The 27,306-nt window shown below is 40.7% G+C and overlaps 1 protein-coding gene across 10 annotated transcripts in view; it reads right to left on the reverse strand.

Annotated features, from left to right (window-relative positions):
- Window positions 1-27,306, reverse strand: part of TNS3 (tensin 3) — a 423,008-nt gene that overhangs the window by 129,258 nt on the left and 266,444 nt on the right. For 9 of the 10 annotated variants that reach the window (XM_034761310.1, XM_034761305.1, XM_034761304.1 and 6 more), the window contains 7 exons: window positions 22,028-22,111; window positions 18,106-18,218; window positions 15,117-15,177; window positions 14,893-14,968; window positions 7,395-7,524; window positions 6,575-6,640; window positions 3,877-3,981 (listed from right to left, as the gene is read on the reverse strand). In XM_034761310.1, the coding sequence (XP_034617201.1) occupies window positions 3,877-3,981; window positions 6,575-6,640; window positions 7,395-7,524; window positions 14,893-14,968; window positions 15,117-15,177; window positions 18,106-18,218; window positions 22,028-22,111 (635 nt within the window). The remainder of the gene's footprint in view (window positions 1-3,876; window positions 3,982-6,574; window positions 6,641-7,394; window positions 7,525-14,892; window positions 14,969-15,116; window positions 15,178-18,105; window positions 18,219-22,027; window positions 22,112-27,306) is intronic. The other variant, XM_034761301.1, reaches the window with a different exon arrangement.

A 27,306-nucleotide genomic window follows, 5' to 3' on the forward strand; every position in this document is an offset into this window, starting at 1 on the left:
TCAGCACAAACAACTTCAAGAATTCTATCATTGCAGTCCAAAATACTGTTCTCAGTCACATATTTTGAACCATTATAGTAGAAGACTCCAAGGAAAGGTACCGCCCAGTTATGAGGGAATGTGATACTGACTCAAAATCAGGGACGAGGAAGTTGTTTCTAAAGTTGTATATCCATTATGGAGGAAGTGTATTAACATGGTCTAGCATATAAAGTTGCTCATCAAGGGCTCTTAAGAGAAATAAGTGTCTAGATGAAGAAATTCAAATGTTTTTCAATCACTTCTTCCTTCCCTAACTACCTGAAAATTCTAGACCTTTAAGGAGAAAAGAAAGGGAACTACAGCCATGGGGGACTAGCTGTCTGCAGACTCCTCCCATTCTAGACACATGTAAACACTGCTCCACTAATCATCAGGGATTCTAGTTTTCTATTATAACCCCCCGAAAATTCTCTGATTAAAAAAACCATGAAAATGTGAGTTTTTCCATGATTAAAATGAAACGCTGAACTTTAGTTTCCCTAGTCACTATATATATAGGTATCAGTTGAACACAATGTTTTATTGATATACAGTAGAACCCCATTTATCCAAGCATCTATTCTCCGGCTCTCCATATTAATTGAACCACCAGCCTCTCAGGGCTGACTGCCCGAGCCCCAGCCACCTGGGGCTAGGGTGACCAGATGTCCTGATTTTATAGGGACAGTCCTGATTTTGGGGTCTTTTTCTTATATAGGCTCCTATTATCCTCCAACCCCTGTCCCGATTTTTCACATTTACTGTCTGGTCACCCTACGTGGGGCTGATCGCCCAAGCCCCACCTGCTGTCAGCCATGGGTGGCTGCTGGTTTGGTTAATATGGAGAGCTGGATAATGGAGGGTCAGATAAATGACATTCTACTATATGTGTTTTCATTTGTTCACAACATGTAAAAGATTCTCTGTAAAAACGCAAATTCTACATTTTTCTGCGTTTTTTCCATGGCAAACAGATTTCTTGAATCCCTGCTAATCACCCAGGAGATCAGGAACATTTAGGAGGCAATTCTCTCTCTGCAACTAGTGGTGAGCCCCCTGCATCTAGCTATTTCAAACCAATATGGGAGACTTAGAAAAACTGGGTACCATTTTACTGTAATGTTTTTCCTTTTTATCACCGCTTTCTCAGATTTGTACCTTCAGTCACAACACAGCGCTATGGAGTGCAATCCCTCTGTGCATAAAGTGTCAACAAGAACAAAACAGGTCTCTTTCAATCTCAAATTATTCATTTTTTTTTAAAAAGGAATCTGAAAAGTTACAAAGTCTGTCAGTTTCACAAAGCTTGCGGTATCTGTGAATGGTCATGCAGGTTTGATATCATAATTCATTACCCCCCAGTTCTTAATATGCACAAAAAAGCGAGGAGGCGTTAGAGTGCATACTATATATAGGTCATCTACTGCCCTCTAGCCACGTATATTGCTCCTGTTGATTTCAATGGGAATTATGTGTGCAGGCAAAAGCCTATGCCCTAAAAAGTCTGAATTGGAACTGAAAAATTTAGCTGAAGAAAGCTACCTGTAACAACATCAGATGTAAGAGACTTTAAAGAAAGCTGCTGTCACAAAAGCAGAACTCTCCCTAAGTCTCTTAAAGTACACTTGATCTTAGCTCATAGAGCCGATTACACACTAAATATATTCAGTAGTGGAAGGCATTTCTAACAGCAGCAAATAGCATGAGGTCAGATTCTATTCCACTGGATCATATCCCACCCACAAGGCTTATATAGACATGAGTATCATATACTTTACATCTGAACTACTTCCCCTCCAATGTTCTGGCTGCACATTCATTTCTTTGCTTTTCTGTAACTTCCTGTATAGGTATCTCTAGCAGTATAATGGAATGCATGAGTTCTCATTTATTGATCGCAACACTGAAAGTCATTTACAGAATCAGTTCAACGGCTTGCTTGGGGCTAGGTCAAGGCATTTATACTATGGCCCAATGTAGGGAGCAGCACAGTGCTGGACCACCAAGGAGGAGATTTTGCCTCAGGTAAAGCACAATCTTTTCTGATGCTGCTCCTTGCACATGAGTGGAGTATGCGTGTGCATGTACACACACAGTGAGCGCCATCCATTCTCATGGAGCAGATGGCTGCCTGTAGTGCCTCCACTCACCCTGCTTGGTGGAACCGTGCTGAGGAGAGGGGGAGGCGATGGCCTTGCTTCAGCCTTTCAACCTTTTTGCTGCCTTGTTCCCCATGGGAGAGCCGCGGTCAACAGTTCTTACTATCATGAGGTGTCGTTGTGCAACTGTGTTGTGGTACAGAAAACTGAAGTTTCTTGTATACCCCCATCTCTCTTACCCTCCCCCCCCCCACACACAGAGGCTCAATCTATACTCAATACTGACTCTTAAGGATTAAAAAAAGATGCAAGCTGAATCAGATCCTGGCTGATAGTGCTCTAGCTTTACTCCTTCCTTGTTTCTTCAGGGAGCTTTGTGAAAACAGAAATGTTGGCATTCGTTCAGGCCTTATCTGCTCCCCTCATGTTTTTACTTGCAACAGAGTCAGGCTTGTGTGTGTGTGCACGCAGGTGTGACATTCTGAGCTTTCACATGAGAAATACACAAATCAAGAACAATTCATTCTTTTGCTATGTACTGAGGCAAAGTCAAGGAACCATGCAAACGGGAACGAGATCATGATGGCTGCTTTTACACTACTTTCACCCAGACCATACTGCACTGTAAATACCAATAGGAAGAAAGGATAACTTATGGAATAGAGGGTCACTGGCAATTTAAAGACATATAATTGTATCAAGGGAAATGCCTGTCTGTATTCCATCGACTTGGGCATCCCTTACTTTATAGTCTTGCATATCTTCTGCAAAGCTCCAGACAATGTAGCATTAGTGCTTTAACTGAAATCTGTGAATTTGCCATAAGATGTGGTGACTATAAGTATATATTGAGATTGAAAGTGGCAAAACTATTTGTAAAAGGATGACCGGCCTTTTAAGGGGAGATGGATCCACTTGTGACACACTCAGATTGTGAAAAAAATGTGCACTTTCACATGACAGGCAGGTCATGTGGCTAAATCAGGCCTTTTGGGATGGAAATAAAACCAAAAGCCTACAGGGAGCAGGAGCCAGCTAGGAAAGCCGGGGTGTGGAGATCAAATCTGCTAGAGGAAAGCTTCAGCAGGGACAGAACTAAGGGCTTGTCTACATTACCATACGGGGTCAATCTAAGAGACGCAACTTCAGGGTTGCGATAAATCAATGCCCGCTGGATCTATCGCTGCCTGTCGATCTGATGGGTAGTGTAGACAAGTCCTCAGAGTTGTACCAAGAGCTGTAGGCCAGCTTGAAGGCTGAGTGGGAGTTTGTGTGATTCCTTGTGAACTTTGACCCCAAGAAGGGGTGTTTTTCAACACATGAAAGCCTATGTTGAAAGTGTTAGAAAGTCCAAGAGAGGGAAACCGAGTCAGCAGCAACCCTGCCACTCCCAAGCCTACCAGGTGAGTAGTGCTGCTACACAACGATTAATAAAAAAAAACCTTTCTAGACCACATCTACCCACCATCTAATTCACATCAACCAGCTCTCTCACACCCAAATGTGCTTCTCCTCACAAAGCAAGAATCCTAACCATTTCTATAACCATTAGATCTTTCTTCCCCCTACAGCCACGCTGCCACTGTGGCTAGATAGAGAGGGACATAACAGTCAACAACTCCCACAATGGTAGAATTGCACTGGTTCATGTAAGGGAGCTCTACTTCCTCTCATCCCAGTAAGTATTTTATAGTTGCTAACAGTTTAATCTTGGTCTGTTGTGATAGAACCCTGGGGACAAGCTTGCTTTCCTCACCTTCACCATCAGGACTCATGTTTTCATAGGAATCCCAGCGGATTAGTGGATCTGAGGTATTGTAGTCAACTATCACTCCATGGTCATTCTTCAGGTGTTCACATCCTGAAAGGGTAAAGTCTTGGTCAGAGACAAAGTGGAGGAGTAGTCCTGCTTTCATCTTTATCTACACATAGACCCATCTCTGACAATGTGCTGCTTCAGTGAATGCATTAACCCCATCTTCAGAAGTGTGGGAAGAAATGACAGGGAAAGACAGATCAACAGCCACACTGAAATGGACTATGGAAACTAAGCTTATATTAATGTTTCAATACAGTAGGAATAAACACAGAGTTTAACTGGAGCCTCTGACTACAGAGTAGCCCTGCCTTAATAGCACATCCACACACACCCCACTCTCCTGAATGAGAGGGTATGCAACGTTCTGTAGCTATGTACGACCAAAGCTGAAATGACGTCTCAGAATGATACCACAAGCATCTCCATTGTCAGTTAGCAGTTCAACTACTGCACAAAGAAGAAATGATGTAAGGTCATGTTTATTGTTGGGGTCACTATCATTCTGATATCAGAGAAAGTTTATTTAGTAGTTTTATTAAATACAAACAGTGTGTGTAAATGACACCAGCGCTGCAATGAAAACAAGGCAACAGCTCAAAGGCAAAGTTGACTTCTCAATCTTAAACTTCTGGCTGTTTTTTCTCCAGGGTGGCAGATGTGCTGTTGTTCCCACACACTAACATTACACTGAAGTCAGTGAAATGAAAGATTTGGCCTCACAGAAAGTGTCGCCTGCCAGACATACATGGAATTTTCAGCAGTAACCAAGGAGTTAACTCACACATTTGTTTCACCCTTAATATGTAATCTATACATTTGAAACTGTAGCAATGAGGGATTTAGCTGTGGTCCAGTGTCGTGAGCACAAGACAGGAGCATCAAAAACTCCTGACTTCAATCTGGGCTCTGATGCTGACTTAATCTGTGACAATAAGCAACTTGCTACCTCAGTTTCCCACCTGGAATAGGGGACAACAATCCTTATGTACCTACCCTACAGTGGCATTCTAAGGGGCATTTAATTAATATTTGTAAAATGCTTTACAGATGCAAAGTGTTATATAAGTGGTATTATTAGGCCCACTTTTCAAACATAAGTACCTAAAGTGAGGAGACTAAAAGTCTGCATTTAGGCACTGAAGTAACTATTTATAGACAAGTAAGTACTGATTTAGGTCCTGATCCTGAGGGCACAATAAACAGCCGGGCTCTGTGTTGAGTGCCACAGTCCAGCCACGCTCTCACAACACAGGACTGGGGCTTTAGGTGCCTACACAGATATTTAGGTGCCCACATGCAGATTTAGGTTTCTAATGTTTGTCATCTGAGTTTGAGAAGTGGGCCTTCTACTATTTAACTGTATGAAGGGCTGGAATTTTCCATTTTTAAAATAATTTCTCAAAGACTGAGAAACTGTAAAATTAGAGTCTCTTCAAAAATGGAGCAGTGAGACTTTTTCCCTATCCCTTTTTGCACTAAGATAACTCAGCTATGAAATAAGTTCCAACTCCGAGCACCTGCTGAAAATACAAATCTGATTTATCCTCTAGGATACCAGAAAAACAGAAGTAATAATGAACAGATTTTGATCCTTTTTCAGTCTGACAGACTGGCTACTCTTCACGCAAACCAGGATCTTTACCATTCAGGAAAAGCATAGATCAAGCTTAAGAAGCTATTAAAATTGAATTTTCTTCTAAGGATTGTCAGCAGGCAAAAGCAGAACCGTTCGCTGGACTGGATAGAAGCCAGCTTTTTACTGGCTGCTACTACTACTAGTCTCCAAGCAATTAGACTGTGAAAAATGCAAGGGAAAGATTTCCAGGACACAGTATATGTAACAGTACAGAAAAGATTATTTTTGGCACATGGAAAGAACTATATTTTGAAAAACTCTTTTTCATCATCTCAGGCAGAATCAATATTTACCTTTGGAAAAGCAATAAATGCATAGTAGTAGTAAGTTGTTCACAAACTCTATGATATAATTTTTTCATCTTGAATATGGGAAGTTCCATATTATTATAGACACAATCCTAGATTATAATGTATTTGAGGACGAGTACAGGATATAACTTGTGAGCCAACTTCAGACCTGGTATAAACACAAGCAGCTCTACTGACAATGAAGTTCTATTTGGTTACAGGTCTGAAATTGGTCCAGAGTTTGTCACTTGTTTAAATGAGTTCATGTATGGCACCTGGGATAACAATGAATAATACCCGTAGCATTTTATATAGACCACTGCTTAGATTAGGTTTTTGAAGGAATTATTTTTCTTCAAATAGTGTTATTTTAAATACTTGGCAGTATGTGATTTTAGAACATTGTGGTCACTTAATCTATGTATGCTATGTATGCCAGAGCTATCTGTAGAATAGTATACTATATATGTTATATGTTTTCTAATAGTTATCAGCAACTACTCCAATATATTTTTGTAATCGAATTCCAATCACAGTTACACTAGTGTAAATTCAGAATAATTTTAGTAAGTTCTTGTATTCCAAGGTAAACTACATTCCACACTTTCTGCACTACAGCCTTCTGGGATGAAATTTAATTTTCTATCTGCACTTAAATTTTGTCAGCTTCCAAAATAAACAGAGATCATTCTATATATTGAATGCTTACCTTGGATTTTCTCTGGGGTTCCTGAAAAAACCAATTCAATTTTCCCATAATCAGGGAAGCGGTCATCTGAAAACACAACAAAATATCTCAGCAAGTTTATTTCCAAGGGAATAGTAGCTACGCATTCACAAATCAAGATTTTACAGTAGAATAAATACAATGTGTGTATTTGCTCTTTCCCCAACTGCCTTCTAAAACAGCAAGGTTCCCTCCTCCCCCCACATTCTCAGTAAAAGACTACAAAAGCGGAAGTCAGAGTTTGGTTTACTTCCCAGAACAGTCAAGAACACAGAAAAGAAACAAAACAAAAAAAACCCCAAAAACCAGCCAAACAAAAAACAACCCTAGCTCTAGTGCTTTATTTGCAGTGGTTTCATAGCTTACAAAAAAACAGAAAAACAGCAAAACAAGAATCCTGACCACTAAACATAGATAGATAGATAGACCCACATACATACACAAAAAAACCCAAAAATAATACTTTGGGAAGCAGCAGTATGATACCTAGGCCAGGATTTTTAAAAGTGCCTAGTGATTTTGTTCCTGAATTTTTGGATATACAGAGGCCTGGTTTTCAGGAAGTGCTGATCACCTACACACAAGCTAAGAATACACCTTTCTTCCTATTGAATGAGCACCTGTAGAATGTCCAATTAAGCTTCCAAAATGGAGGCATCTGATATCACTAGGCATTGTTGAAGACACTGACTTTGAATACAAACACACATTAACAGACACACACACACACACATATATCCTGGTATACACAATCATGAATCCCCTCCCCTCCCCACTACATCCCCCACAGAAGGAAGCCTACCTTTGTTAGCATTGTCCAAGTCCTCTTTGCCAAATACCAGACCATAGCCCTGAACGGCACCTGTGTGAAACTGCAGGCGGAAAACGACATCACGGGTGGCCGATCGATATTTTTTGTGATAACACTTCAGCTGAACAGACAAGAAAAAGAGAAACACGCCCAATAAGTCCATTCTTACTATTGTCTGTGTTTATATATTGCTCTCTGAACAAAACCAACAGTGATGCAATTTACTGCAGATTCCACCAACACTGAAACAAGGAAAGTAGCTTACTCAATCATTGTAAAATTATACAAGCCCAGAACAAGTTACTTTTTAAAAAATGGATCAGTGAAATCTGAAAGGCAGATTTGTAGGCTGGCTTACATCAGTATTTTTGCAAGGCACCAAAATGCATCTTAAAATAAAGCACGGATCCTCAATCTAAAGCAACTGAAGAACACACAGTGGCTTTCTTCACTTCAGCAGTAAGCTAGTGAGCTGACTAAACTGTTTCTGGTAACCTAAAGTTAGACCATTGTAACCCAGAATTCCTATCTGCAAGGAGGCCATGTCCCTTTGGAATCTGCCATGATGAAAGCGAGGGTTATTTTTAAAATCTTCCTAGTTGTTCTACCAAGGGCAGCACCTTCCTTTGAGCTAAGGAGCACAGTTGCCAGCATTTGGATGTACAGGGAACAGCATTAAAAGTGAACTTCAAAGCATGGTGCTGAAGATCGTGTATGTAAGTACATCTGCCAAAAAGCACAGGGAAGGAAACAGAGTTATAGCAAAACTGCCTTCTGGGTTAGTCCATGGGGAGGAAGGTGTCCACAGTCACAGCCTACTGTACATGCTCTCCTATAAAAAAACACTGACCATGTTTGGCTGATGGAGTGCAGGAAAGAAACACAGGTTGAGCCAACTTGTTGGTACAGTAGCTCATGACAGAGCACAGCTACTAAATGCTGTCACTCACCTTTGTCACTTGAACAAAGGAGGATTTTTAATCTTTTTGTGCACCATCTCCATTGTTATCCTTTCACTGTTAGATTAAGGCCTTGTCTACACTGCCACTTTACAGCGCTGCAACTTTCTTGCTCGGGGGTGTGAAAAAACACACCCCACCCCAAGCACTGCAAATTTCTGCACTGTAAAGTGGCAGTGTAGACAGTGCACCAGTGCTGGGAGCCATGCTCCCAGTGCTGGAAGCTACTCCCCTCGTGGAAGTGGTTTTTTTATAGCACTGGTGTCGTGACTACACAGCCATGTTAAAGTGTTGCCGTGGCAGCGCTTTAACGTTGCTAGTGAATGTTGCTAGTGAAGACCTACTACATTTGGTAGGATGGAAGCAGATAATTGTTTAAACACCCCATAGAGTATTTCCAAACACAAATTTAGCAATCAGATCCCCTATGTGAACTACAAGGCTTTTGTTATTGTTTTTCCTTTCTTGAATTTGAAGACTCATGCCCTTCCAAAGATGAAAAGCAAAGATAATAGCCCTTAAAGACTTATTTGAACCAATGGCACATTCTTTCCTTATTATTCATGCATTAGTCCTATGTGCCTTCAGCAACAGCCCCAGGGGCCATCCTGCAAAACAGTCTAAACTTCAGTCCTGTCACCACCTCTCTCATTTAAGGAGATTAGTCATCCACCTAAAATTATTTTTATTTTATTTTATTTAGATGTGGGAAGAAGGTGGAGGAGGAAAACAATGATGCATCAAAATAAGCTTGGTCTCTCTGCATTATTAAGTCTTGATTTTCAAATACTGTGTAGCTGTTGGTCCCACGATATTTGGTGCAGTAATGGGTGGGTGTAGTAATATCTTTCATTGGACCAATTTCTGTTAATGAAAGATACACGCTTTTGAGATCCACAGAGCTCTTCTTCACCGAGACCGGAGAGCTCTGTAGAGCTTGAAAGCTTGTCTCTTTCAGTAACAGAAGTTGGTCCAATAAAAGATATTACTGCATCCACCTTGTCTCTTTGATTTTCGAAGGCAGATAGGTCTGAATTGCCAAGATGAACCAATTCCAAAGCCCACTGAAATCCATGGGCTTTCGATCAGGCCCATACTAAGACATGGAGTCACACTAGTGAGAGATATTTGTTAGAGTTTAACTAAGTATATTTTTGAATGAATTAAATTAAAAAGCATCAAATGAATATACTGGGTCTCCTCCCACTTACACAGATTTTACACCATTATGCTCCTATGTCTTCATTGGCATTATTGTTGAATTGCACAAGGACACCCTTCTCTGGGAGTGATATTATAGGAGCAGTTTGTACTGTAACAGTCTAATGATGTATCTCTCAAATCTATACAGAGATGAGGAGGCTGAATGTGTTTATTATGTAAGAGAAAGAGGGAGTGAACACACAGTCCTAAAATTATTCTCTCAACTAATCCATTTTTCTTATACAGCAACCACAGTGCAAATAACTTCAAGCAAGTCATCTTATAAAACTCCAAATCACAGGAAAAGTCCCATGAAAGAATTAATGGACACCCATCAATAACCCCCAAATGAACAAAAATCTCAATAATTTTTTAGTAATTTTTTAAAATACTTTTCCTTATTTTCCTTGAAATCTATGTCCCTTGACACCAGACAAAAGCCACATAGCCCAAACTGATCACAGGATACTGGACTGGGACTTAAAGAGACCTGGATTCAATTCCTGGCTCAGCCAGTCTTCCTGTGTGACCATGGATGAGTTGATGTACCCCTTGGAAGACCGCTGCATAGCCCCGGGGTACTTATACCCCTGGTTGAGAATCACTGCCCTAAGTGATGGATAAATACATTGTCTTTTTTGCTCCCCTTATATTACCCAAAATCAAATGTCTTTGGCTCAAGAGCCAGGAAAGATTCTTGGGGTGCAGACTCCACCAGCATGCCCACATCTGCCGCTTGTTAGCTTGTTTGTTTTGTTTATCTTATATGTAAATGTACGTTCACTGTCCTGTACCTGTAATCAAGCCAGTCAGAAAGGGAACTCCACATTCCTTTGTCTAGGGCAGATTCAATGTATTCACTGCCTCCCAAACACATTTTAAGAACGTATTTCCAGCACACATATATAACTCTTTGTACCCAACTTGTACATACATCACTCAAAGTTTTTTGGGGCCACTGTATCACCAGTTTACATATGATACCTTCCATGACACCTTTTAGATACATATTATGACAACACTGTATTGGGGGCAGTGAGTGTGTGTCAGGCCTGATAGGAATTATCGTACAGTGGGCCCTCTGCCAGTGAACCCTGAGAGGCTTTTAAGGTCACAAATATGCATCTTTGTGAAGAGCATTGAGAATCTCGTGCAAACAGAGCTAAATATGTTTATGTTAGAAAGATAATAAATAAAAAGACAAAAGGAAACCAAGAGGAAGAAGATTCCCCAGAACATATTAAAAAGACTAGGAAAGATATTTTTTTTAATTTTATTTAACAACTTGAATATTTATTGGGGCATAGGACACAAACTCCTTTTCAGGCAAGAGGTTCCTTTATTACACCTCTTTTAACTTTCAGACAACCTGTGGCTGGTGATAATTTACTCAAACTAGCACCATCAGCTAGTCTTCTGATTTTACAAAACAGAAGGCAGGGTTGCCATCAGGATGCTTGAGCTCAGGAATAAATAGCCTACTCGTTATATGCCAAATCCAGTAATCCTTACTCAGGCAGCCTGCCATTACACATGATGATAATTTGCCTAAGGAAGAACTTCAAGATTTGGCCCAGCATAGTAAAACATGATGAAAGTTTGACATGGTTGACAAGAGAGTGTATGCAAAAGACAGAAATGACCTGCTCCAAGTTTAAGGTCCGACTGGAGCTGTAACTATCATTCCATTCAATTTTGCTTTGTGAGGGAAAAAAAAAGACCTCAAGAGACTATACAACTCATTTTGGATTAAACTTTAGGGAATCGTTAATACTGAAAGAGTTACAGGGGAAGACACTGGCTTTCCTTCTCTTGAAAATATTTTAAATGGCACATCATTTTCATGAATGAGTCATGGGTGAGAGTTTCTGCAGATGCAGAAAGTTAAAGACTTGCAAAGCACAAGACATTCTCCAGACCTTGAGAAGTCTGACTTTACACACGTACAGAACCCTCCCCACTTAACTGGCCACTGGAGAGAGAGAACCCATTTTCAATAATATCAACACCTTTACAATTTTTTTTGTCGTCCCCCCCCGCCTTTCCCCCCCATAAATCACTTACATATTTCCAAGTTCTTCATTTTCTGTGGTCTTAATTCTGATCAGAATATTCATTCCGTTGGATGGAAATCCAAAACCTTGGATCACCAGTAAATTGGAATACTTTGCCTACTTATAAGGTACTATAGGCTACATTCTGGTCACAGATACTGAGATTCAAATTTGGAGTAAATGTTGACTTCAGTGGAGTTACTCCAATTCATCGCTGTGTAGTTGAGATCAGAACACTACCATACATTTTTAGGATACAGTTCAGCAAGAAAGTTAAACATATGCCCAACCTTAAGCTTGGGGGTAACCAGGCTGAAGTCAATGAGATTACTCATATGTTGAAATCTAAGCATATTTAAATACTTTACTGAGCTGGGACCCCAGATAGCATCCCCCTGTTTGTGTGGGTCCTACTCCAGAAAGTGGTGACAGAAAAAGGATTTTTTTTTTTTTTTAAAGAAGAACACATGTCTGTAAAAACCACAATAGTTGACAGGGAAGTGGAGAGGCACGTATAGTACCTGAAACTACTTTTAACTTTTTTTTCCCTTCTCTAGATTCTAGGTTGACATGTACACAACCACCTTTTGTCCCTTATTATTTTTCAATCTTCTATTAAAATCACAGTAAGACACATCTTAATGAAGTAGCTGCTGATTTGCGTTAATGTGTCCTAAGAGGGAAATTACACAGATGAGCCATTATGTTGGATGCCTGGGCCCTGCAATTGCAATGAGATCCTCTTGAGAGGACTCTCAGGGGGTTCATTGAAGGATTGGGGCCTGGATTATGGAGAACCCTCCCCCCTATTCTTGGTTTCTCAGGTATGCATAATATTGCCCTCATTGTTATGTTCAGCCTCCCACCCCTTCCCAGTTCATTGCGACCATCTCCAGATCCACTATCACTTGTTGCTACAGACCCCAAACCCAAAACAGGCCCAAACTATGGGGTATTCTAAATCCAGATATGAATGTGTGTCATAAACCCATATCTGCGAGCATTTAGGTGTAAGGACAGCAGCCAGAAGGCAGAATAAAGGGATTCTTGAAGATCAAAATTCTTTCCTCAAGTACAATTCCCTGAAATTGATCTACTTGAAAGCAAAATTCCTAGGTTCATGTATTAGATTTTAAAGCCAGAAAGCACTGTTAGATCATCTAGTCTGACCTCCTAAATCTAGTCTCTCAACTCAAACCCAGCTTTTTCCATATGCAATTGTGCCAAGAGCTAGCAAAGAATCCATTTATATCCATCTTTTCATATAGGAATGAAACTCAGCCAAGGGAAAGTTAGACTAAATATCAGGAGAGACACAGATCTTTTAGACTGGAATAGTCTCTCAAGGGAAACGGTGGAAGATGTATGCTTTGGGTCACAAAACAGTTGATCATATGCTATGAAGTAAATCTTGTCTTGGCTAGATGGATGCTGAATAGAGGACCTAATAAATGTCGCCCATCCTATCTCTAACATATAGATTTTATAGACGGGGATAGAGTACTATATGGTTGTATAATCCATCTTTCTAACTCAAGATATCCCAAAGGGCTTAGACATAAATTAAACATGCATTAAAGTGACTGTGTATGCAGAACTGGCAGCTGTGATTAGCAACATCATATATATGATTTGGGGCTTTTCTACATGTATAATCTGGCATAAAATAGGGTGTTACTGTAAAGCGGATCAGCTGTCTCTGATTAACTCCCTGTATGGATGCTCTTATTACCAAATAAGAGTACATCATATAATTTATTTTAAACCACTTCCAAAGTGGATTAAGATAATTTGGAATAAGGGATTTAATTTCACCATTAGAGTGTCCATACAGAGAGTTAATAATGAATAACTCCCCGGGTAGACAAGCCCTTAGCCTTTGATTTGAGAACATATACACAGCACATTGTATAATCTTGCAGCTTTATCTTCTGTAAAAACCACTGATGCAATAAATCAGTCACTTCATGGGCCATTGGTTTTTAAAATCCTTACACTTAGAGATGCTGAGCCTCATGGATTTCATTTTCTGAAACCACTGATGGTTTTGCTCATTCAAATCTAAACATTCAGACCTTGAGCTCTTGCCTTGTTTAGGAAATACTACTATATGGAATAAAGCATTGACTTCCTAATAAAGTGGCTTCCATTATGATTAACATTTCTCAAACTTGTGCACATAGTGTGTTACTGGTTTGTGTCACAAGCCAATACACCGGAAAATTCAGAACGAAGTTGGTTATTCTGTGTATAAGCTAGTGGCCTATGTCCAGGCATTGAGGTTCATATGGTAAGTAGTACTACTGCTAATTCTGAAACTCTTCCAGTACCTAGAATGTGGGAGGCACTTTAATATAAGACTTTAAAAAATATATTTTCTGTTGGAAAAAAAAAGTGGTGGAGGGGAAGACTTAAAAAAAGTGAGAAATAGAAAAAAAAACTGAAACAAAAAATGTTCATCTCATTTCAAACATTTCATTGAAAACTGAAAACATTCCTGAAATATGCTAGCAGTGCTGGGGGTGTGGGGCAAATTTACAGTGGGAGAATTATACTTGGTTGTGACACACACACTGCCACCATGTAGGTACAATGAAGCAAGTTTGGCAGAGATGACAACCATTTTTTCTTGTTTTCTTTTCTTTTCTTGTTTTTCTCCATTTTTTCAGCGTAACTGCCTCATTTTTAGAAAGTTGTGAGTAAGTGAAGAATGGATTTTTTGCAACATTTACTATAATTATATTTAGCATACAAACAGTATATATCGTATGTAGCGGGTGTTCTATATTGTATGTCTGCAGAAACCAAAGGCTTTTTATCCAGTATCCTTCTTTACTCCCTTACCCCAAAATAAAACAGAACACTGATCAAACCACTCTTTGAAAGTAAAATGAAAGAAGTAGTTCCTTGCTGCCAAATTACAAGCCAAAGGAAATGTTAAGGCTGAGTGAAAAAACTTTCCAGAATGTGTTTTATAATGGAAATACTTAATATAAACATAACCATACTGAGCATCACTATAATGACAGGAGGAAGTTGGTAGTAATGGTTTGTTTTGTCTCCAGAAAATAGTTCTTGCTTGAAGCAAACTCTTGCTTAACATAAAAACCCAAGAGGCTGAGTAAAACTAATTTAATTACCTACCCACTCGTGCCTCAGTGACAATTTTTTCATTCTCTTTCTACAAGAGTGCAAAATGTATGATTGTCTTTATTTTTAAATCACCATCTAGAAGGCACAATTAATTATGTGGAATCAGAATTACTTACTTACCATAATATCTCCCTTCAATAGCTGGGCTGGCTCAATAGCAATGCAGATTCTGCTTTGATTTTCTGGCCCTACACTACTTAACAGGAAAGAGAAGAAAAGGGGAGATATTTAAATAATAGTTGTGCTTTTAAACAATAAACTCAGGAAAAAAAGATGGTTTAACTTTTGTAACTGAAAGGATAGAGAACTACATTCACGTAGAGATGAAAATAACGAAGACTTACTATATTCCTGATGTATGAACTGGCTGCATAGCCTGGTAGATCTTTAGAAAGGGCCGACAAACTGCAAAAATAGCCAAGAGAGTCATGTATTCTTTGTTAATTCTCTGTAATTTTTTTAAAATACACATTTAGTGAGTTTCCTGAACATACAACAGACACACTGGATGACTTTCAGACCTGGTATAGGTGGATGCAAAGGCTAGAACTGGTTGACATTTTGTTGAAAAAACAATTAAGGAAAAATGGATTTTTGACAGATGTGACATTTTAATTCTGTTGAAAGTTTTCAAGGCCATTTTTTCAAAATGGAACAAAACAAAAAACAAAAAACCCCCAAACCCTTCCATTCTGAAAAAAGTTTCTAGTTTTTTCAAACTTTCCACCTTTTTTTTCCAATGGGAAAATAGCCAGGAGAGGAGAAAGTGGGGAGAAAGACTTTTGAAAATGAGAGAAAGTAGCACTTTGCTCACTTTTTAAATTCTAATCCCCTATCTCCTACTGGGGAAAATAAATGAATAAATAGGAGAAAGTGGGGAACGACCAAAAGAGAAAACAAAAATAAATTTAAAGGAATCATTTTGTTTTGGATTTTTTTTCCATTGAAAAAGTTCCTGAAAATTTGACTGAAATTAACAATCATTTCCTTTTTAATCATATTTTTGCAAAACTCATAATAAAAAAAACATTGTGGCCAGTCAAAAGGGCAATGAAGTCAATGAAGCTGCACTCACTTAAGTGCAGATTTAAGTATCACCCACTAGTGTATCTTGTGTATCTAGTGTAAATGATTAAAGGTCAAGAAAATATGACCTATGAGGGAAGATTGAAAAAATTGGGTTTGTTTAGTCTGGAAAAGAGAAGCCGGAGAGGGGACATGATAGCAGTTTTCAAATATGTAAAAGGTTGTTACAAGTAGGAGGAAGAAAAATTGTTCTCCTTAACCTCTGATGATAGGACAAGAAGCAATGGGCTTAAATTGCAGCAAGGGAAGTTTAGGTTGGACATTAGGAAAACCCTCCTAACTGTCAGCACTGGAATAAATTGCCTAGGGAGGTTGTGGAATGTCCATCATTGAAGATTTTTAAGAGCAGGTTAGACAAACATCTGTCAGGAATGGTCTAGATAATTAGTCCTGCAACAAGTGCAGGGGACTGGACTAGATGACCTCTCGAGGTCCCTGTGACAGTGTAGCCTATAAGGCTTTATGGGGGGGGGTGTTTATAAATGTATGTATGATATAACTGGAATAGGGTTTTGCTACATATGCCATGTAACATATCTATGTAAAGGTTATGATCTACTGGTTATGATCATCCTAGTTGTATGCAGGCACAATTCGTTTGTTCAAAGTTATGTATACTTGCTTGATTTCTAAGTAAGCTTTGTGAGGTATTTGGTCAGCTTCTTTAGGAAGGAATTAGCAAGGTTAAGTACCCGATCAGGAAGCATTTGGGGAACAATGCATCTTGGAATGCTCCAATCCACATAAGAAGTCTTCCTGGAGACATACAAGATACCATGTGGACAATGGCTTCTGCCAGTAAAGACTGAGTCATGCATGGACATGTGACTTGCCCAGGTGACTCCAGAACTGCATCGTGGAGCTGGACTTTGCATAGGAGTGAGGAGGGGGGTCTCCACCCACAAGAGAAAGTCTATTTAAACCCGTGGGAGACCCCTCCATTTTGTCTTCAATCCTGCTTCTTACCTCTGGAGGGACTTTGCTACAAACTGAAGCTCTGAACAAAGGACTGAATGACCCATCCCAGCTGTGGATGTACTCCAGAGACTTGATTTAAACCTGCAGTTTATTTCATCACTGCTACAAGCCTGAACCAAGAACGTTGCCATTACTGTATGTAATTGATTCCATTTAACCAATTCTAGCTCTCATTCATATCTTTTTCCTTTTATGAATAAACCTTTAGATTTTAGATTCTAAAGGATTGGCAACAGCGTGGTTTGTGGGTAAGATCTGATTTGTATATTGGCCTGGGTCTAGGGCTTGATTCTTTGGGATCGAGAGAACCTTTTTTCTTTTACTGGGGTATTGGTTTTCATAACCATTTGTCCCCTTGATGAGTGGCACTGGTTGGGATACTGGGAAACTGGAGTGTCTGAGGGAATTGCTTGTGTGACTTGTGGTTAGCCAGTGGGGTGAGACCAAAGTCCTCTCTGGCTGGCTGGTTTAGTTTGCCTTTGAGGTGGAAAAACCCCAGCCTTGGGCTGTAACTGCCCTGTTTTAAGCAATTTGTCCTGAATTGGCACTCTCAGTTGGGTCCCGCCAGAACCAGCATCGTTACAGTCCCTTCCAGTTCTATGATTCTATGTAGAAACGTCAGTGGCCTGCTACTTTTTCTCCTGAGACTCCTTGCTGGAATGTAAGCTCCAGAGTGCTTTTTAAGATTTAGAACAGCAGATTCGGCAAAATGCTCTTGCTGGCCCATGTCACCGCCCAAAACTGCAGATCTGAACAGACTGTAGAAACAGGCTTTGAGGCCACCTCCTCAGGAGGCCCAATAGTGGAGTATGAGGAAGAAGACCACTCTAAATAGGCAGAGGTAACCCTTACACTGGAGTGGGATAGCAGGACTGAGACTTTCCCACGTAAGGGGAACATAGCTGTTTGGATGTCAGGGAGATGACGGCAGGACTTGCACAGGAAGTCTCTCAGCCCACTGGAAGGAAGATGAGAAGGAGGTGCTATCTCTGCATTTAGCAGAACTGGAGAGTTGTGCTCCTCCACTCTCGCTCTTTCCCTAGATGTTCTGTTGGGTTTTCCTCATCCCTTGGTTTGCAGGAATAGTTGAGGCAAGGAGTTGTTCCTTAATGGAAATTCCCCAAACCTCAAGAAAGGTCTGAGATTGTTTTGAGATTGAGGGGAAGTTTTAGGGAGTTCTTATCTGAACTGTACTGGTTTGCCCATCCTGATAAGAGTGCAGTGAAACAAAAAGAGCAAGGCTTGAAAATGGCAAGTGAAATAATGTACCTCCTCCAGCATCAAAGCTTGGGATGCCATGAAGGATGACAAAGTGCAGGAAGAGTGGGGTCGTGTTCATTTTCACAGATCCAGACAGAAGGCCACTTAAGAAGTGCACATATCTGAAAAGATAATGCAACACAATTAGCCAAGAAGGAAAAGATTGTTGTCATAATCCCAGGGAAAATGAACTTCTCGTCATTATGAATATAACTAATACAAGGGGGCATATAATTGCTTCATTTAGCCTTGGAGTTAAAGTGGAATAGAATAATCTGCATCAAAATATGAAGAGAAGCTTCTGTTTATCAAGCTTTTCAATTATTGGCAAGGATGTTGCTCTAATGGGTATTATTTGTACTATAAATATTGATTAGAGAATATTCCACCTAACAACTTTGAAAAGGAGATGCATGGGTGACTCAGGAGGCAGGTAAAGGTCACTTTCAGCCCAGTACTTATTAACCGTGACTCAAGTTACTACCAGTCAACAGCATTCTGGTAGTCAGAGTGAAATGAGTCCAGCTCAATTCCTAGTGAACTGGTCTGCACATCAATAAAGCCACTAGAGCAGGTGCCCTTTTTGTAAGCGTGCACACATACCACAAGTTGTTTCATTCCCCCTAAGCACCCTAAGATAGTACAAGAGGGATAGGGAAACTAACACACAAATGGCTGGCAGGACTAACATCTGACAGTCAAGTAAAGCCAGTTTGAGCTTAGTACATTGGAGGAATTGTTCAAGAATAATTTATCCTTGTGGTGATACGAACCTCCTCACAGGAAAGCAAAGGTCAGTGAGACTTAGGGTTATTTGCTCTGTAATTGCCTTTCCCACTTAGGGAAGTTCTACTTTATAACTGCATTTCTTCCCCACATAAGTTTTTCATTCTGTACCCTATATCCCTTCCCTTCTTTTAAATACCCAGCTAATTTCCCCAAGATCAGCCCCATTTGTAAGAAATAAAATACACACATCCCATAAGTGGAATAAGATTAAAAAATAACAGTCCCTCTTCTACAAAAGACAAGGAGGGGCAAGATACATTCTTTCCTTTTCATTTTGCTACTGATTTCCCTGATTTCAAACTCCCCTTTTCGCCCCAAGTGGTATTAAATTAGTTTAATACTGCTCTTTAGAATATCATTAAAAAAACAACTAAACACAGCCCATGCTGCAAATTAGGCTGCAGCAAGATGGGCAATATCACAGTTGTAGTGATTCTCCCTGACAGTGATAGTTCTACTGCCCTGAGTCCGGAGTTGTTGGGGTTATTTCTTTATTAGATTTGTTTTAAATACAAGTAGCAAGGGTTGCTTTACACATGACATTAGAAAAGGTCAATGTTGCTTCTTGTTTTTCTCCTCCAGGCTCTCTGGCAGTATTTGTTCAGTCAGCACAAGAACAGGTTATTATATCTGCCTGGCTGCAAGAACTGGAGTAAGACGTTACTGCACTGATGGCACAAATTTTAACCCTTTTTCTTCCTCCCACCATGGGTATGTCTACACTGTAACCGCAGGTGTGACTGCAGCCTGGGTAGGCATAACCATGCTAGTTTTAATCTAGCTAGCCCAACCTATGGCCTGTACAACCTATGCCGAAGCCCAAACCACTGTGTCTTCACTGCCATTTTAGCCGCACTAGCTAGATTAAAGGTAACACAGCCGTGCCTACCCTGAGCTGGAATCACACCTGCGACTGGAGTATAGACATACCTGTTGTCTCCTTAATGACCCCAAATGTTTATCCCCTTCTCTAATTTAAGTCCTGTTCCTCCAGCCAATGCATTCATTACTACGTTTATAGCTGATTATTCAGCTGTTTACTTGATATTTTTGAGGAGATTAAACAATGAAGTTTAAAACACAAAAACACAATTCAACTTTCACATATAGAGGGCTCAAATCTGCAGTTCCTATTCAGGCAAAACTTCAGTTGAAGCCACTGAGAATTTTGCCCAAGTCCTGCAGGACTAGAACCCAACGTGAGATTTCTCAGATTTTTGAGCCATGTGGCAGGTAGAAAGTGAGTGTGTATTTTCATATTTTAAGATTCACCTAGATTATATATTCATAATCAATTGAATGTCAATAAGGATCTGGACACCTGAATGTCCAGTAATAGCATTAGTAGGTAAGCAAGCTAAAATGGGGTTATTTAATTGCATACTTTAGAGGGTCAGCTGGGATCAAGTAGGATTGTAAAATTAGTCAGGGGCATTATAGAGTTGTTTCACTTTCCTCTGAAATAACAAGTATTGGCCATTGCCGGAGGCACAAGAGGCCAGATTTAGATTATGGCATATCCTACATTTGTATGTTCTGTGGGCAAAAGACAGACTGAGTACTGCAATCTGACAGGTTTCAGAGTAGCAGTCGTGATAGTCTGTACCCGCAAAAAGAACAGGAGTACTTGTGGCACTTTAGAGACTAACACATTTATTTGAGCATAAGCTTTTGTGGGCTCAAATAAATTTGTTAGTCTCAAATAAATGTGTTAGTCTCTAAAGTGCCACAAGTACTCCTGTTCTTTTTGATTACTCCAATGTTGTACAAATCAGTAGTAAAAAACAAAGAAGCTAATTCCACCGCTCAGAAGGTGAATTAGTGCCTCCCAGAGGCCCTTGGAGAAACTAAACAAATATTCCAGAAGAGCACGTCAGACCAAACCCTGCATCATACAGGTATTTTATTTTGGCTTTAGGGCTTGCACACTGTACGTGCAAGCCAGCAGCTACTAAAACTTCCTGTCAGCATGGCAGTAACAACTGCCATGAGGCACAGGTCATGGATTCTGTTGTGAGGCCTGTTGGTTCTCATGGAAACTTATTTGCAGAAGGGAGACACTTACAAGTCAGAGCTGTGTATATTGCAGAAGGCATCCTGTTGGGAGCATTGAGACTGTCTCATTCCTTCTGCTCCCATGGTGCATGCCTCTGTGTCCTGCAGGTGCCATTTACAAGTGTCACATTTTAATAATGCAAGGTTTATTTGCAGACATGGAGCCAAATGGATAACAAGCTCCTCAGTCTAAATGCTTTTTTTAAAGTTTATTTAAAGACTCATGGGACTGTTATTTTTCATGTCAACAACAGCTGTGTAGTTCACTGGATAGGTCCATCAAGGCACTGGGAAAGCCTTTCCCAATCAGAAACAGAGCTAATTTCCTGACCTTCATTATTACTATATGACTTTGTTCTTTTTAATGACTGAGGAAGCCTTTTTTTCTTTAACAAAGTGCTAAAATTGTTACATATCTGTTGATGAAAGGGAAGGGTAATCAGCGATACCAAATCAAGTCCCTGTGTAGATATTTTACACATCCAAATGAAGATTGGTGCATGAGAGTATAACAATTACCTAGTAGGCATTTTCCAGCTGCTCCCTTCTTTTCTGATACTGAAATATCCACTAGTTTAATCCTAAATTGCACAGATGTCCACACACATACCTCAAGACCATTTCACATCCCAAAACATCAACTATCTGTTCTAAGTAATGTCTCATCCTCACTTATAGAATAGACAGTGTATATAATAGTGTAGTGTGATATAAAGATTTTATTGTCATGACTCAGATGGCCATCCCAAACAATGTCAATAAAACCTTTATATCACACCACACCATCATGTACTCACTAAAATGTCATATGAGACAGAAAAACTAGTTTACATTTCTTTTACAGAGGTTTTAAAGTGTATTGGGATTGCTTTGTTGCCTAGACATAATGCAGTACAAACACATATAGATGAAACCTTTGTACCATACCAAAATATTATCTATGTGTATATAAATACACCCAAACAGATAGAGAGGGAGAGAGAGTGATGAAGTGGGAGAACCTCAGGGAAATGTCCTCCACTGGACAGTGAGGAGAAACTATGGCATTTGCGTATTTAGTAATATAAATTAGATACAAGTTAAATACCTTTTTTGGGATGGCTGCATTAAAGTTGAAACTTTATCATCGAAGAATTTCTTCATAGCAAATCTGTCTAGAGCCTGATCAGCGCTATCAAAACAAAGAAGTAGATACCATGTTATTCCATTTGGGGATGGTCGTGGTTCCACAGGATCAGTGCTATGCCCCACCTTTGGAACAGTCTCTTGGAGAAACCCCTTCAATGTGCCAGACCCAAAAGGAGTCTCATTCTTCCTCCAGAATCAGCCATGTGGACTCATCACCTCCTTAGACTGAACCTTGGGGGATCCCGCTCTCCTACTTCACACCTGGGATAGACTCCTGGTAGAGACTTGTATGCGCCTCAGAGATTAATGCACCTCACCAAGCATTTGCAGTCAAACAAGCAGTCTTGTCAAAACAGTAGGGTTTATTAATCAACCACAGCACAATATAGGAAGTCTTTAGTTTAGCATAGAGAACTGAAGGTCAAAGCATAGCCCCGAGTCCATTCTGGATAGCCCAGAGCCCAGGCAAGCTGTAGTGTACCCCATTGTTCAAGCTCTGTCTGTCTTTTGGTCTGACCTCCTTCCTCAGATTCCAGGTGAGATCCCTGACTTCTTCCAGCAGCCAACTCTTACCCTCCCACCTCTCCAGTCCTTTGTTCTCAAGCTGGGGAATTGTGCTGAGCTTCCCTGCTGAGAGATGGAGAAATCCATCTCCCTCTGGGCCATTGGTTGCTAGGAGTCAATATGCTGGTGACTGGATTTGCCATTGTCTTTTTGGATTCTCCACTGATATAGGGTCAGCCTCAGTCAGTCCTTTTCCAATGACTCCTTCAAGCTCAGACAGCTAGGCGACATTCATACCTACATCTCTTAGCCTGCCCTGAGAGCAAACACTCATTTTCACCCACAGGGTAATAATGCAACATATAGGGAAATCTGAGGCACACATAAGAATCATAAAAATCATTGCCAAAAATTCCTACTTCATCACAGGATTATCTTGGAAATGCAGCGGTTTACAGCTTGAAATGTGCCAAACTACTACAAAATGCCTTCAGTGATTGCCAACCCACCTGCTCACAGGTCAGGTTGGGATAGTTTTTCCACTGCCACCTTTTTAATTCCACTCCAAAGGCAGTTTCCTCCCTGAGACAAAGCACCTACTTCTCATGTTTAATTATCAGGATTTTGCATTTCTTACACGAATATGCAACATTCGCAATGCAATAGATTTAGCCACGCCCAGGATGCACAATGAACAACTTGCCACAATTTGCTTTTAGCCCCATCAATACAGCTTTCTCTGTGGGCTGCATAGAAGAGTACCTGTATTCCCTCTTTTATATTATGTCCCAAAACCTATAACAGCTAATACTGAAGAGAGAAAAAAAAAAGCATCAGAGTTCTGACTGATCTAACAGACATGAAATTACTCTAAGGATTTACTCAGTCTTGGTTTCTTGCTACCGGTATCTGGTTTACCAGGAGAGGGTGTGCTACAGAAGCAGAACAATCAGGCCTTGGAAAAGAAGTGCTTTGTGCCAGTCAACCATGAATCCCCGTAGATGATTATGGAGCAACAATGGTAGGCTGTGAAAGAAGTTTGGTTTTATTTTTGTTTAAGATGAGAGTGGCTCTAATGTGGATATTGGGCATATGGGAAGAGAAGGCAGAAGAGCACAGAAAAAATGGGGTCCTCAAGTATCAGACAGAAAACCATGACGATCCCAGCCCCCAAGTGAGGGAGACCGTTCCTAATTATTTGTTCCCAAGTATCAAGTTGTGCTCCTTTTGCTGTAAATCGGACAAATACATTATCATCATGAGAGTAAATGGAACTGGTAACTGATGCTAATTAACATCCGTGTATAGGGTCTGAAATAACTAGACCCCACAGAACCACAAGTTAAAATCCCATCAGAGTTGGCTTAGCCATGTCGAATCTCCATAGAAGACTTTAAAAACTAAGGAAACCCCCAATTGCCTTCAATGGATGTTGGATCAGGTACTGTCTTCTCTTTATTGATATTAAAGATCCCATGGCACTTTCCAGAAAAGGACTGCACAAAATTTTCACCTCCTTCCCTACTCCCTGCCACTGGGTACTAATTGATTTGTTGCCCTCCATCAAGAAGGTGATTGCATTACATTGCTGCTCTATGTGCATAGTGTCAAATGCTTTGGGGTAAGAGGTATTAAATTACATTATATTAGTGGGCATACACACACACACACACACAATCACCATTTTATGGCATAAAAACAATGAGGAGTCTGGTGGCACCTTAAAGACTAACAGATTTATTTGGGCATAAGCTTTGGTGAGTAAAAACCCCACTTCTTCAGATGCATGGAGTGAAAATTACAGATGCAGGCATAAATATAATGACACATGAAGAGAAGGGAGTTCCCTTACTAATGGAAAATCAGTGTTAACAAGGCCAAATTTTATGGCTTATTATAAGACAACCTGATTAACACTGAATTCTCTTTTTATTCTTTGTTAAAGACTGTACCTATTGTTCCATCAAGTTTTATGTAGAATTTCTATTCCTTTCCTTAGGGAGTTCTGCTTAAAAACTGATGGCGCAACACGGATTAAGTGGTTTAGAGGCTTGTGGAAGAAATCTATTCCTTCCATGGCTATCTACTGCTGAATCATATACATGATCATTTTAAAAAATGACTAGTTGCTGTGTTTTCCCCCATGTGACACTTATTTAAAGTGATACATAAATACACATTCAATTGTTCTTCACATTTCAAATTCATCTTAATTGGCAAGACAGATGTTCAGTGTGTTTTGCATTATACATCCTCACTAGTCATGCCACCAGGGATCTGAGCATCAAACTCTCATTTTGCAAAGGATTATTTATCCTTATCTGGAAGAACAAAGCTTAACATCTATTAGAGAGAGCATGGTTTACCCCAGTTAAATATGGCTGCACGTAATCTTTCTTGAATTAGAAAACTGGGCATTCATAACCCAGACAACAAAGGCATGGCAACCATACAAGTGTTGTCACAGAGCTTTTTTTGTTTTCACTTAGACAAACACTTCAGGAAAATTAGGGATAATGTTTCCTCCCCTAGCTGAGGCATATTCTGGGCTCTGGGCCGGGCTTGTGGTGGTGGTGAGGGGGCTCGGTCACAGATGTAATTTGACTTCTATTTTGGGTGGGCAGGGGCCAGCAGGGCTTGAGCCAGCTCCTCATGGTAGGGTCCATGAAGGGAGTGCCATCTCCACCCCTGAACTTACCTCAGCAGGCCACCCGCCCGTCTGGTTTGTATGTATGTGTGCATGTGTGTGTGTGTGCAACCAAAAATTATAACTCAAAGCTGGGAGACTCAGCTCACAAAGTTTGAAAATAGCTCAAGGTGCAGGGAGTGGGTAGCTAGGGGCTGTGTGCAGGCAGGGGGGCAGCTCAGGGAGCAGGGAGGGGTAGCTAGAGGCTGTGGGCGGGCACAGGGTAGCTCCGGATGCAGGGAGGGGATAGCTCGGTGCAGGGAGAAGGGTAGCTCAGGATGCAGGGACAGAGGTAGCTAGGGCTGTGTGCCAGGAGGGCTCCCCTGCAGTCCCTGTTCCCCGAGGGTTCTGCCAGCCATGGGGCCGAGGCTCCCGCCCAAGCGGCTCTTACCCGCTGTGGGAGCAAAGGGGGCTGGGAGCTGAGAAGCAGCTTCGACCCCCTGCACCAGCAGGAGATGAGGGAACGCCACTACTGCTTGCTCCATGGCACCAGCCAGAGCAGCAGCTGTCCTGTACTGCCCGGCTCTGGCTTCCCACCTCTGACCTGGCCAGGGGGCAGGGAGAGAAGGCAGTGGAAGGGGTGTGTGTGGAGTTGCCCCAGGACTGCCATGCTCTTGCAGTGTAGTTTCAAGTGGGGAGGGGGGACAACACCCCCGTGCCTCCGAACTCTGCCCATGGGGTCAGTGCTTCTGCCCTGTGGGGAGCACCAGGGCTTGGGGCTTCAACCCCACAAGTCCTGGTTTCTAGTCCCGTGGGATGTGCTGGGGCTCAGGCTCTGGGTTTTAGTTGCCGGGCCCCACGGCCCCCCCTGTTGAGAACCGCTGCTCTAATTTGTTTCCTGAAACACCATTTAAAGAGTAAAGAATGCTAAATTGTCACCCCCAATATCAACAGCATCAAATTACTATTTTATAGCAGTAAAGAGACCCAGTGAGTAGAACAATAAGAAACTAGCATATTTGTTTAATGAGTAAAATCAAAACAAAATAAAAGAAAATTGAGGAAGCCCCCAAAAAACATTTCCCCGAATATGCCGTTTGTCACCAGTGCTAAGGATTTCTCACACAGCTTGGACCTGTTGACAGATGTACAATATTGACAACCTAGAGATGACTGGGAACTTCCTAGAGCTCTTTCCCCCCCACAATTAAATTTAAATACAAGAAGCAAGATTTGGATGGGAGTTGCCATGTATCCTGAAATTCATAGGAAAGTTTCCAGTCTCAGATCCTGCAACCGAGTTGGAAGAATCCTGAATTTACTTCGGGGAGAATGCAACATCAACTGTCATGCCAGGACATCACACCATTGCATCAAGATGTCACGTTGTTGTGTCAGGACACTACTTTGTGGCTTCTTGAGGAGATGCCATAATAATTTGGTGTAATATCACAACATAGATATCACAACATAGCACTGCAGTATCCTCATGACAACTCTTTTGTCCCACAGGATTAAGGTAGGTGAAGTGTTGGTAATTCTTGTCCTGAAGATTAGTTACTCCAGAAACAACTGTATTACTTCATTTTCTAAAGTATACCATTGTACACAATGTAATTAGTGGCATTTCCTAATCATACTGGGTTATTTATCTGAGGACCAGGTTAATGGGAAATATATTAGGCGAAATCATGGCTCCAATGGAGCCAATGCGAGTTTTTCCATTGACTTCAATGGAGTCAGGATTTCACACATTTTCCACAAATTGAACAGATAATTTGCAGTGCCAGGGCTAGATTCTAATCTTTGCCAGACTGATTTAAATCCAAAATAGCGTCACTGAGATCCTGCTCGAGTTATGGTCTCTGTGAATTACTTTAACAAATTTAAAGACAAGAATCTGGCCAATTTTGATTGAAAGACAGAAGTAGAAAATTATATGTGTGTTCTATTCTTCAGATAGTATTTACCAAATTTCATTTTTTTTTACAGACAACCAGAAATGCACAAATATCAAGCTCACACTGCAAATCAGTGGCAGAACCAGGAACAGAACCCAGGATTCCTGACTCCCAGTCCTTTGCTCTGGTAGATGCATGTTCCTTCTT

Source organism: Trachemys scripta, chromosome 2, assembly GCF_013100865.1.
Source record: "Trachemys scripta elegans isolate TJP31775 chromosome 2, CAS_Tse_1.0, whole genome shotgun sequence".
Lineage (NCBI taxonomy): Eukaryota > Metazoa > Chordata > Testudines > Emydidae > Trachemys > Trachemys scripta.